Source organism: Microcaecilia unicolor, chromosome 9 (assembly GCF_901765095.1).
Source record: "Microcaecilia unicolor chromosome 9, aMicUni1.1, whole genome shotgun sequence".
NCBI lineage: Eukaryota > Metazoa > Chordata > Amphibia > Gymnophiona > Siphonopidae > Microcaecilia > Microcaecilia unicolor.
Genome location: NC_044039.1, coordinates 188,237,538 through 188,251,256, shown reverse-complemented (window position 1 = coordinate 188,251,256; position 13,719 = coordinate 188,237,538). Strand labels below are relative to the sequence as shown.

The window sequence follows — 13,719 nt, the reverse complement described above, 5'->3', positions numbered from 1 at the left end:
GGTCTGCTGACCATGCCTCTAAATCCCGCCTGGCTAGATTGCCTTTTAAAGGCAAGCTGCTCTTTGGGGTCGAGCTGGACAAAATCGTGACCGATCTCGGCACGTCTAAGGGCAAGAAGTTACCAGAGGTCAGGGCTCGGGCTAGTACTCGCCCTGGTACCTCCAGAGGACGGGCTCAGGAAGCCCGTCGGTACCGCCCGGGCAGGTCGGGCTCCTCTGCCCTCTCTTCCTTCAAGAGGAACTTCTCCCCCAAGCAGCATTCCTTTCGCAGAGACCGCCGTCCCGGAGGTGCTCCCTCCGGTCCTCCCCCAGGGTCTCGTACCCAATGACGGGGCCTTGGTCCACGCCTCAGTGCAGATTGGAGGACGGCTGTCCTCGTTTAGGGGCGAGTGGACCACAATAACTTCAGACGCTTGAGTGCTGGAAGTCATCAGAGACGGCTACAAGCTAGAGTTCTGCCGACCCTTAAAAGACGGGTTTGTACTCTCTCCCTGCAAGTCTCCGGTCAAAGCTGTGGCAGTGCAGCAGACCTTGGACAATCTGTTCCGCCTGGGGGCGGTCGTTCCGGTGCCAGAGAATCAGCCTGGCAAGGGACGTTACTCCTTTTTCTTTGTGATTCCAAAGAAAGGAGGTTCTGTACGGCCTATCCTCGACCTCAAGGGGTCCATTGGGCCTTGAAAGTTCGGCACTTTCGCATGGAGACCCTCCACTCTGTTATAGCGGCAGTGAAGGCAGGAGAGTTCCTGGCATCCTTGGACTTCAAGGACGCGTACTTGCATATTCCCATCTGGCCTCCTCATCAACGCTTTTTGCGTTTTGCAGTACTGGTTGACACTTCCAGTTCAGAGCCCTCCCGTTCGGGTTGGCTACTGCTCCGCGGACCTTCTCCAAAGTAATGGTGGTCATCGCGGCCTTCCTGTGGAAGGAAGGAGTTCAAGTCCATTCTTATCTGGACGACTGGTTGATCCAAGCCCCTCTTATGCAGAGTGCGGCAAAGCTGTGAACCGGGTGGTTGCTCTTTCGAGCTCCCTGAGGTGGATCATCAACTGGGAGAAAAGCCAGCTGCGCCCGACTCAGTCCCTGGAGCATCTGGGAGTTCGATTCGACACCCAAGTGGGCAGAGTGTTCCTGCCAGACAATTGGATTGTCAAGCTTCAGGCTCAGGTGGACTAGTTCCTAGTAGCCTCTCCTATTCGGACTTGGGACTATGTGCAGCTGTTGGGCTCTATGTCGGCCACGATGGATGTAGTGCCCTGGGCCAGGGCTCATATGAGACCACTTCGACAATCTCTGCTGCTGCGCTGGACTCCGATGTCGGAGGATTATGCTATGCGCCTTCCCTTGGACCCAGCAGTGCGCAAGGCGCTGAGCTGGTGGACGCAGACAGACAAGTTGTCTGCAGGAATGCCTCTGGTGACCCCGGAGTGGATTGTCGTCACGACGGACGCCTCTTTGTCGGGCTGGGGAGCCCTCTTCTTGGGAAGGACAGCGCAGGGGCTCTGGTCTCCTGCAGAGGCAAAGTGGTCTATCAACCTCCTGGAACTCAGAGCCATTCGGTTGGCGTTTTTGGAGTTCATCCCGGTACTGGCGTTGAAGTCAGTACGGGTCCTGTTGGACAATGCCACGGCTGTGGTCTATGTCAACCGCCAGGGAGGTACCAAGAGCGCCCCTCTAGCCAAGGCAGCCATGAATCTATGCCAGTGGGCGGTAGCGAGCCTGGAGCAGCTGTCAGCAGCCCACATTGCCGGAGTCATGAATGTCAAGGCGGACTTTCTCAGTCGCCATACCTTGGATGTATATATAACTTGAATTTTTGAATTCGCTGAGATATGGGATTTCCCAGGATTTAGTGATCTATCAAGTCATAAATAAACAATAAACCTACTGTACACCACTATAACAGCTCAGTTTGCAGGTATCACCTATATGTAGATACAGTAGGTACTTAGTGTTTTTTGGAGGGAGCGCACGTTCCACCACAAGTGTACCAGTTAGAGTGAGATATGGGCCTGTGTCCCCTTCTCTACAGTCCACTCCTGGAACCTGCCTTCTCTACTTGGAATGGTCATGTATGAAGCTGTCATAGAGACTGGTATGTACTGTCACAGTCACATGTAAGGGGCTGGGAGAGGTCAGTGACCACTGGGGGAGTAAGGGGGGCTATGCCTTAATTCCTTTAGTGGTCATTTAGGTCACATTTTGGTCACTTAGTCGTGATTGAAACAGGTCTAGCCAAAAAGTCTTAATTTTGGCTATCTTTTTTGGTGCCGCCCATGTCCTGCCCAAAACATGCCACCTTGAAATTTGGATGCACTGTGGAGCTACTGATCCCCAGAAATCAGCGGAGAAAGCACACAGGATTGCACCGATATTGTGCTAATAAGCTTTGGGGTAGAGAGTTGCACAGGGACAGATACCTTACCCGTCCCCACTTGCCCCCACTGGAATCTTACCCATCCCCTTAAGAATTTAACCTGTCCCTACTTGTCCCCGCAAGAATGTATTGGTACATAAAAAGAAATTCTGGTGGGCTCTCTGTCTCTCTCTGGGTTCAAGCTTTAGCCTTCAGGCAAGGAAGGAACAGAAGCTGGAACTTGGAACACTCTGGTGCACACATGTAAGACTTGTCTCTGATTCACTGGCACTGTGTGCTGAGAGGTCGCCACATGCACACGCCAGTAGGTCAGGTGACATCTGATGCTTGTACCTGTATTGGAGCCGAGGTCTGAGCATCGGCCCGGGAGTAGAGAAGATTAATAGTAACATAGTGAGTGACAGCAGGTAAAAACCTGAAAGGTCCATTCTGCCCAATAGTCACACTGATTATCAATTCATAATTAAATCAACAATGAACATGATATTATATACTTGGTTATGATCTTTCTTTGGCGTTTCTGGGACATAGACCATAGAAGTCCGCCCGGCCCTATTCTTATGTTCCAACTGCTGGAGTTGTCGTCGAAGCCCACTGCAGTCTATTTGTCTTCTCATTTGCGGGAAACAGACCATAAAAGTCTCTCTCTAGTCCTGGGCTGATGCTTAGACCTCAGCTCTGACCCAGGCACAAGCATCAGATGTCACCTAACCTACTGGCACATGCCTGTTGTGACTTCTTAGCACACAGAGACAAGCTTTGCATGTGCAAACCAGAGTGTTCCAAGTTCTAACCTCCATTCTTTCCTTCAGTGCTGTGGCTCGAAGCTAGAGAGAGAGACAGCCAACCAGAATTTTTTTAATGTACCATTAAATTCTTGTGGGACTGAATGGGGATGGGTTAAATTTTTGTGGAGATGGTAAGATTCCAGCGAGGGCGGGGTAAGATTTCTGTCCCCATGCAACTCTATAAATCTAACCTACCCCCACCCATCCCCATCAGAATCCAACCTGTCCCCCCAGCCCACCCAGCCCTGCTTCACCTCCCCCCCACCATCCAAGAAAGAGATCGGCATGAAATAATTTATTTTTATTATTATGACTTATGAAAACTACTTGTCCCTGAAACATGCTGAAAAGAGAGTAATCTATTTGTACAAAAGAGATGAGGTGAAGATGCGATTCCATGTGCTTCAATGAAAGGAGAGTTTAGTTTTACTTACAATCTTTATAACACCAGTCTTCCCAAGGCAGATTATAATAGTTAAGATGAACCCATCAGTAAATAGGATATCCTCTCTGAAATTGGGCCACGTATTACTGTATTGTATAGAGCAGTGTAGAAAAATGATCTCAAAACACAGCCTGCTGTTTCTAGCAGTTTTTATTTCATGATATTTATATCTACATATGGGAATGCTTTCAAAATAAATTAAAAAGCTGTCAAATAAGTAAAGAAAAAAAATAAAATATTTTGTCCTCCACCTTTTAAGGCACTTCCTATTAACTGCAACAGCTTTTGACTACAGATGGACCATGCATAGGCAGTACCTTATTAATAAAAATATTTTGCTATTGTTTTCAGTAGCATTTGCTATTGTTTTGGGTGAACCAGTGTGGCAGCAATCTCCACCTACTGGCTTCAACCCATTGGACTAGATAAGCCTCATACCGTCTCCTATTCTCAATCTAACTTCCTTGCCTCATTCCCCACCCCCCCTCCTTCCTGCACTCACACTCTGCATCCACCTTCCCTCCAGCCCTGTGTGCCCACCCCACACGTACCTGAAGTCACCATGGTGGTCTAGTGGTTTGCTTTGGGGCAGGAAAGATTCCTACTCTTCCCTGCCCGCTGCCGCTGCTTGTTTATAATGGCAGCTTAGACTAAAAGCGGTGGCCTCGCAAGACTTCCGCTGAAGTCTCGGCAGCCATGTTAAACAAGCGGGAGCAGCGAGACGGATCATTGGCAGCGGGCAGGAAAGAGAGGGACTCTTTCTTTCCTTTGAAGCAAGCTACTAGACCACCAGGGTGACTTCAGGTATGTGCAGGGATGGAAAGCATAGGTCGGTTCAATTGTGTGGTTCCATGGGAATCCCGCAAGACCCCAGTCCATCCCCTTGGGATCCCTGTGGACCTGAAGAGGCTACCCGTGGGATTCCCGCTGTCCTTGCTTCCATGCAGCACTCTCCCTTCTTCAGAAGATGAAAGTACCTCATCCAAAAAAAGGATCTCCCTGATTTTCGAAAGCTCTTATTCAATATTTTTAGATTATTTGTGTGCTGATGCAGCCAAGAATCCTGTGATTGAAATGCAATTTTTAGTGCTGTTACTCTGCATTCTATGTAAACTTTATTTTGTGTTGGAAAGAGAGTTGGTGAAGAGTTAAATAATTTTGTGAAAACAAGGTACACTTTACCACTGAAACAGAGCTGATAACACCCCTTGATAAGAAACTGCCAGCATATTCACTGATCATGTGAGAATCAGCCAGTATGGTGATATCCCCTTGGCTCTTAAATTATTTTTGATGATGATTTTCTGAATTGTACCCATAAGGCCATCAGGATCTCAGTAACACTAGTATCCTACTCATAGCTGTGCAGGGGGAAGGGCAGGATTGGCAAGGGGTGAGACAGTGGCATGGGCCGAGTCCCGCGGGCCTGTGCTGCAAGTTTAGTAACACTTGTCCTTTGTAGATAAGGCTGAGACTGGGAAACTGTATAAAATGGGGGAGGCATAGGTTTAGTTCTATGCTGGCCAGCCCCATCGGGACATGGAAATTGTTTAAACCTTGGTTAGATTGGGTGGTTTAAATATCTCAGGAAAAGAAACCAACAAAACAAAAATCCATGTTCCTGTTCGTATGTGCAGTGACTGTCTTGGATATTCTGTATGTTTGTTTATTAAAATATTTGATTTTCTGCAATTTCCAGCAGGAGGATCAAAGCGATTTACAATTAGTAAAATAAAAATAAAAAAAACAGACAAGAATGCCAGCAAAATGATAGAAAAGAATATATCCCATGTAGATTGTGCAAAATAATATGCTGGACCAGAACCTTATGGACAAGCTTGTGTTATTTTGCAGGTGCATGAGCGCACTGTGGACTTGGATTTCTTGCTGGTGGTGGTTCGTAAACTTCTGCGTACAAACTCGCAGTATGTAAAGGTAGGTACATGTGTTTGAAGTTAGTAGAAATTCAAGGAAGCTGTAGGAGCGTGCTTTCAAAATTATTATTACTATTTTTTTTACAGTACATTCTACTGCTCTTTTTTTTTTAAAGTGCTTTATCGTAAGACACTAATATTGGAAAAGAAACACTACCCGACTGTGCTAACATTTCAAGTAATCTTGCTCACATTCAACATTAAGGCACTAACACAAACACATACTGAAACCACACGAGCCATATTATTACTGTTTTATAAGAGCTTATTATAGTCGTAAACCAAAACAACAATAACAAGACAAAAAAAAATTATAACAATGGCATCATTGCTGGGGATCCTTACTTGAGAGAAAAGGGAGCGCAAAAATGAGTAGCTCACATAAGTCACTGATGCCCCTAATAAAAATCTGAATCATGTTATCAGATTCCTTCAAATTAGGTTGCACCAATGCTTTTCAGCAATAATAATCATAATAATGTATTGTCATAGGCACGGCTTCTCTGACCTGGATTTCCTTTCTTCCTCTGGGTTTTCCCTGTAGCCAAAAGAGCGGTTCATTGAAATAGGATTTCTCTTCCAAATAACAGAATTCTTTATGATGGAAAAAAGGAGTCCTCCTGTGATTTCATGTACAATACCGTTTAAGAACACCACCTTACTCAGGAGTTCTTGGGGGCTTTTGATGGTCTTGTCATTTCAAACTTCAAACAGCCTTAACTTAGGTAGACCTATTCCCCCTACAGTACTCTAGCTAGAGTCCTCAAATATTTGCTTGTTCAGCCATTTCCCTTAAGATATCACAAGAAAACAAATAGGCAGGCAATTCTCAAGATCCAGCACGGAATAGAAAAAAGATGTGAATTGCCAATGGCAATGTTGATAAAAATAATCTGTTCACCACGTTATTTAAAATAGGCCCATGCAATGTTGAGAAAAATAGTTTATTCACCTGGATTCGAGGTGGGGAGAAGGGAGAAATATGTTAGCCCTGTTGTGGGGAGGGAGGAGGTGGGAGGGATAGCATAAGAGCGAGATGGGTATATGCTGGGCTGTGGGGGTGGGGACTGCAAGATGGAGATGTGCTAAACCCAGGGGGAGACTAGAGAGAGATGGAGATGTGCTGGACCAGGAGGTGGGGTGTTGGAGGGAGATGGAGATGTGCTGGACCAAGAGGACGGGGGCTGAGGAAGATGGAGATGAATATGTGTTGGATCTGTTGGGAAGGGGAGCACAAGAGGGGGAACAGACCGGATTGGGGTAGGGAGTGGAAAAGAGGAAGAGAGATACTGGACCCACTGATGGAGAGAAGGAGTTATGCCAGAACACAAGGAGGGGCAGGGGAAAGAGAGTGAGTAATGCTGGACCTGTAGGGTATGGGAGGAAGGGAGGAGAGCAGGGATGGGCAGGGCACAGACAAGAGTTGCTGAGCATGGAGTAAATGTATAGTTGGGCGCACAGGCAATGCTGGAAAAGGAGTGGATAGGGACGCCAAGAGGGCAGAAGCTGAGCAGGGACACAGGAGAGATGCTGGACAGGCCAGAGAGGGACACAGAGAAAAGATGGATGACAGACAAGGAGAGAGAAGAAATGTCAAATGGACAGGAGATCCTGGAAAAGCAGAAGAGAGAGAGAGAGAAAATTGAATGGAAAAATAAAATGCTCAGACTACAAAAGTAGAAAACAAATTATTTTGAATTTATCAGTTGGAGCATGTTGGCTTTGGGAAATATGCATCTCTGATACCTTGCACTTGCATTTCTGTTTCTCTAATATTGCTGACTCCTTGAGTTTTCCAGTTCATATTTTTGCCTTTGTATCATGTGAGCAAGGTGAGCTATTCTGCTAGTATACAGTTTCTGTGTAGAGATCTTTTTGCAGTTTCACTTGTTCTAACACAGTAACGTAGTAGATGACGGCAGATAAAGACCTGTATGGTCCATCCAGTCTGCCGAACAAGATAAACACATTACATATGGTATGATGTGATACGTCATATATATATATATATATATATAATCACACCTGACCTTGATTTGTCCTTGCTATTTTCAGGGCACAGACCATAGAAGTCTGCCCGGCACTGTCCTTACTGTAGATTTCTGAAGTTGTTGAAGCTGCTGAAGCTTTTAGACCCTCCAGACCAGTCAAGAGCCCACCCTTATGCCATGAAAATGGTCATGGACAGGTGCTGGTGGGATGGGTGGCGGGGGGCCTCATGGTCTGTTGAGGTCAGTTGACTGGTTGGATTATTTTTAATTTTCTGGTTGCTGTAGTTGTTTACTATTAAAAAATTTTAACCCCCCCCCCCCCCCCAAAAAAAAACCCCCAAAAAGAGCAAATCTATTGACAGTTGCAGAACAGGTGCTTTTTTTCTGCCCGTCTGTTGGGAAGCACAATATTCTTTTAGTTTTTGGGTAAGGTACAGCTGGGGGGGGGGGGGGGGGGGAGGATTCTTCCTTCCGTTCCTTGCTGTATCAAAATACTGACTGGCTGGGGTCTGCACAGGAAAGTCCTATAGTACTCAGTCTTCCTCTGCTGGGTAGATATGCATAACCCAAGTGTCTTGACTGGTCTGGAGATCTAAAGGAAAGAAATTTAGCAGGTAAGGTCTGATTTCTCCTTGTTTTAACCTATTGTCTGGGTCTGGATTACCTTTCTGTGATAATTCCAAAGCAGTTTACATACTATATAAATTGCTCTGTCCCTGGTTTGCTCACATTCTGCAGAGGTTGACAAAAGTTTCATAGAGTATATACTGAACACAAAACTTGAAGATCCTGTGTTTTGTTAAACAATTATGCTACTTTGAGTTTGTCTTTATTATTACTTATTAGGATTTCTTTACCACCATTTTGAAAAATTCACTCAAGGCGGTGTACAGTAAGAATAATTCAAACATAAGCAATAAATTACAGCACTATAAATATTCAAATAACAATACAAAGCTGGGCTTTTTTTGTGCTGGCACACACCATTACGGCGTACCGGCACCTTTTTTCCCCGGTGAGTCCTGCAGCTGGTCTGCACCCTTCCTCTCGCTCTCCTCTTCCCCACAACCCTCCTTACTTTTCTTTAGCAACTTGGTGCAGTGATTAAGAGAGGCTGCCGGCATGGGGGCCTTCCCTCTGCGAGTCTCGCCTATGTGGAAACGGGAAGTTGAAACAAAGTAGGCGGGACTCGCAGAGAGAAGGCCCCGATGCTGGCAGCCTCTCTTAATAGCTGCACTGGCTGATGCTGGGGGCCCGGACTCTCAAGCAGGCAGGCAGGCAGTGAGCGAAGGAGGATGGGCGGGGGGGATGGAGATTCGCTGGACATGGATAGCAGGGGAGGACAGGGGGAAGAGAAGAATCGCTGGACATGGATGGGAGGAGAGAGCAGGGGGCAGAGGAGAATTGCTGGACATGGATGGGAGGGGAGGGCAGGGAAGAGAGAATAGCTGGATATGAATGGGAGGGGAGAGCAGGGGAGAGAGGAAAATTGCTGGACATGGATGGCAAGGGAGGATGGGACGAGGAGAATTGCTAGACATGGATAGGGAGGGGAGAGCAGGGGGAGACAGGAGAAATGCTGGAAGTGGATGGAGAGGAGAGCAAGCAAGAGAGGAGAATTGCTGGAAATAGATTGTTGGAGGGGAGGATAGGGGAGAGAGGAGAATTGCTGAACATGGATGGTGGGAAGGATTGGGGGCAGAGGAGAGGAGAATTGCTGGACTTGGAGGAGAGGGGAGAGAGAATTATTGCTGGATATGGATACAGGGAGAGGGGAGAGAGAGAGGAGAAATGCTGGACATGGATGGAAGGGAGGAAAGAGAAAAGAAGAAGATGTGCATGGATGGAGATGAGAGAAAGAGAAGAGAAAAACTGCACATGGATGGAGAAAATAGGCAAAAGCTGGATCCACGTTATACCTCCTCCAGTCAATTCCACGGAGGAAGACCCAGCTTTTACTTATGGGTGTAGGGAAAGAAATGAAAAAAAAAAGGAGGAAAGTAAAGAAGTAAATGGAAAGGAAGCTCTGGAAACAGAGTTAATAGAACAGATAGCAGTGGAATCAGAGACGGGGACCAACATGATCAGAAAAACAAAGTCACCAGACAACAAAGGTAGAAAAAATCGTTTATTTTCATTTTAGTGTTTGGAATATGTTCAATTTGAGAATTTACATCTGCTGTCTTATTTTGCACTGGGTATTCTGGAGCTGTAACAGCTTACAGAAATTATAATGAAAAAAATCACAAGTTTATTTTTTTTCTCCTATACTGGTATAATTTCAATGATGCCTGTTTATATTTGCCATGGCTGTTATAATGGGTGTGGCTACTATGGGTGTGGCTATCAGGGACGAAGCCATAGATGGGGACCCCGTCCGTAATGAGTACTAGTACCTTTTTTCCTACAAAAAAGCACTGATAAATAGGGCATAGTATACTACTTAATGTAAACATAATATGTAATAGAACATTTTAATAGACAGCGTAGGTATAAGCAAAGATTGAACATATAGATAGGTAACATAAGAGGAGTTAGAAAATAAGGTGACTAAAGAAAGTTAAACATGAGGTCAGAGAGATGATTAAATGTTATCTCAGCTAGGGTAGGAGTGTATGTATTTTTATGCTTGGTTTCTTATTTCACCCAGTTGCAAACTTTATATATTTTGATAGTCAAATCATACCATTAACAGCTCTTACAGACCCATCTCACTGTTGGGAGTAGATTATAAAATATTCTCCAAAATTATGGCCATTAGGCTACAGAAGTATCTCCCACAGCTTGTACATGAAGACCAGGCAGGTTTTGTTCACGAACGACAGACATTTGATAACATTAGGAGAACTCTGCAAGTCATTCAGGGGGCCCAAATACTCAAATCACCTTTATGTATATTGTCACTAGACGTGGAGAAGGCCTTCGACCGGGTTAGCTGGTCGTTTCTCTTTGCAGTACTAGAAAAGGCTAGTGTGGGAGGGCGTTTTGTGGAATGGCTGCATCTAATATATAAGGCTCCAAGTGCGGCTGTGAGGATTAATGGTACATTAACTAGCCCTTTTTCCTTATATAGAGGCACCAGACAGGGGTGTGCTTTATCGCCCCTGCTGTTCGCCCTAGTAATGGAACCACTGGCAATCAGGATACGAGCACACCAGGGAATAAGAGGCCTCATAGGGGGAGGTATTGAAACGAAGGTACTACTCTTTGCAGATGACATCTTGCTCCTATTGAGGGACCCCCTGGCTGCCTTCCCGGCTCTAGTGGATGAAATACGGGCATATGGAGCTCTATCAGGCTTCAAGATTAATTTTGAAAAGTCTGAGGCGCTAGATATAAATTTACCTAAAACCTCTTTAGATATATTGAGAAAACAATTTCCATATAGATGGGCTAGCAAATATGTTAGATACCTTGGGGTCAATATACCACGCCAGGTGGAAGATATATTTGAATTTAACTTTCCAGGTAAGGTGCGGGAACTTTTTCGGGAACTAGAACGCTGGGAGGGTCTGACATTATCTTGGGTGGGCAGAATCAATGCACTAAAGATGATAATACTCCCAAAATTGCTGTATCTATTCACGGCCCTTCCAATCGAAATACCAGATGCCTTCTTCCGGGGTTTACAGGGCAGAGTGTTCTCATTTATCTGGAAGAAAAGACCACCCCGGGTAAGGTGAGAAACGATGTACCAATTCCGAGAGCGGGGGGGCATGGGGGTTCCCTCAATCCAAGAATACCACACTGCAGCCCACCTACGAATCTTAGCAATTTGGTTCCAAAATTTAGGGAAAATTTGGACGGACATAGAACAAAGTTGGCTGGAGCCATACCCCCTTAGGGCAATACCATGGCTACCAAAACACACTCTACGAGGCCTGATTAAGAGAAGTCCTCCCCTCCTGCAGGGGCCATTAAAAATCTGGTATAAGATTAGAGAACAATTCATCCCCGAACATATATACTTCAAACATACATATCTCAGATACGCCCCTCAATTTGGCCCAGGCAATTTAGACACTGTGTATAAGGACTGGGAGGATATGGGACTTTGTGAACTAGGACAAATGTGTGAGGAAGGCAAGACCACCTCATACTCGCAGCTGTGACAGGAACATGGACTTTCCCCCATACAGGCCTTTTACTACCACCAGGTACAGAACTTTATTAAATGCAAAGCGAGGGAAGAACTTGAGCTGACCGAGACACAACTGGAAAAAGGAATGACAAGTGGGGGGAATAAGGGAGGTATATCCAGAATATATAAAGCCCTCTTGGCCCGAGAAAACCCAGTAGAACATTACACACAAAAATGGGAAATGGCGATAGGGACCACATATGACTCCGCACAATGGAGAAGGGCGCTCAAATCCCTACTTAGAGTGTCGGTCTCTAGCGCTATGGTAGAGAATGGGCATAAGATCCTATATGGTTGGTATCACACCCCAAGTCGCTTAGTCAAGATGTTTGGGTCGGGCTCCTCCCAATGCTGGCAGGAATGTGGATGTGAGGGCGATATGTATCATATATGGTGGTCATGTGTACATGCACAGAGATACTGGAAGGCAATTGTGGACTATTTAAACTTAGTGACTGCCGCACACTACCAGCTGAAGGCAGAATGTTGCCTACTCCACTTCAAACCGCCGGCAATCCAACCACATGTGCATCAGTTTGCCACACAAGTGTTTGTGGCAGGCAAATTAGCGCTGGCGGCGTCCTGGAAAAAACCTAGCCTACCTGACATTTCAGTGGTACTGGAAAAACTGAAATACATACAACTGATGTCCAAGCTCACAGCGATGAATAAAGGACGAATGGCCCAACACCGGAAGATATGGGATTCATATCTCACTTGGTCAGCATCGTCAACGAACATACAAGGACATAGAGACTGCTAACAGGGAAAGAGGGGGGGGGGGGGGGGGGAAGAAGGGGGGAGGGGAGGGTGGGAGATGGAGATCAGCACAATGATGTTAATGGCTGAAGAGACATGGAACTGTAAAAAGCAATCATTCCAAATGTTATCTACCGTGTTTCCCCGAAAATAAGACACTGTCTTATATTAAATTTTGCTCCCCAAGACCTGCTAGGTCTTATTTTCAGGGGAGGCCTTATTTTTCGGGGAAACATCGGGGTCACTCCCCCCCCCCCCTCGATCGGCGGCTCCCCCCCTCGATCGGCGGCTCCCCCTGCCCTCAGTCGCTCCCGGAAGTAACTAACCTCTTAAATGCTTCCTTTCACCATTCATCTTCGCACTCGCCGCAAGCAGCAGGGCAGGCCACTCCTTCCTTCCGTGTCCCGCCCTCGCCTGACGTAACGTAACGTCAGACGAGGGCAGGACACGGAAGGAAGGAGTGGCCAGCCCTGCTGCTTGCGGCGAGTGTGAAGGTGAAAGGAAGCGGTTAAGAGGTTAGTTTCGGGAGCGACTGAGGGCGGGGGGAGCCGCTGATCGAGGGGGGGAGCCGGCGATCTCGGGTGGGGGGGTGACCCCGATGTTTCCCCGAAAAATAAGGCCTCCCCTGCTAGGTCTTATTTTCGGGGGAGGCCTTATATTTTCAAATTTAAGCAAGACCTCTACTAGGTCTTACTTTCGGAGGATGTCCTATTTTCGGGGAAACACGGTAGTTTGTGAAAGGTAAATGTTTAATGTCGATTTTATATGGTTATGGAAAAAACATAAATAAAAAACTAAAAAAAAAAATTATACCATTGAACCCCAAAACCCAGAAGAATATGGTGATGACCTGCGAAGATGACATCTTCAACTGAAATCTGAAATAAATGCAAAAGAGCTGGATACTGCCAGTGCTGCAACCCTTTGCTTCTCTGCACTAGTACAGCTTTCAAATTTTGTTCCTTTTTTGCTTATTTCTGAAACAGGTGATTCTGATGTCTGCCACCATAAACTGTGTGGAATTTGCTAATTATTTTGCAATACCTGTTCTCAACAAAGTGACCCCAGCACACGTATTTGAGGTGGAAGGGAAGCCCTACACTGTTGAAGAATATTATCTGGATGATTTGAAGCATATTAATCACATTAAGGTATGGCACGGTTTTTCTGCTACTTTTAGTACTGAGGGGCTCAGGCTTTAATGACATAGAAGTTGAATCTTTCTGTTTTCAGGTTACATATGATGTAGAATTCCAATATCTCTATCTTCCCTCTGAAAGCCCATGG

The 13,719-nt window shown here is 46.0% G+C and overlaps 1 protein-coding gene across 1 annotated transcript in view; it reads left to right on the top strand.

The window, feature by feature from the left end:
• Positions 1–13,719, top strand: part of TDRD9 (tudor domain containing 9) — a 263,832-nt gene that overhangs the window by 71,159 nt on the left and 178,954 nt on the right. The window contains exons 6-7 of the mRNA XM_030214425.1: positions 5,462–5,542; positions 13,419–13,583. Of these exons, the coding sequence (XP_030070285.1) occupies positions 5,462–5,542; positions 13,419–13,583 (246 nt within the window). The remainder of the gene's footprint in view (positions 1–5,461; positions 5,543–13,418; positions 13,584–13,719) is intronic.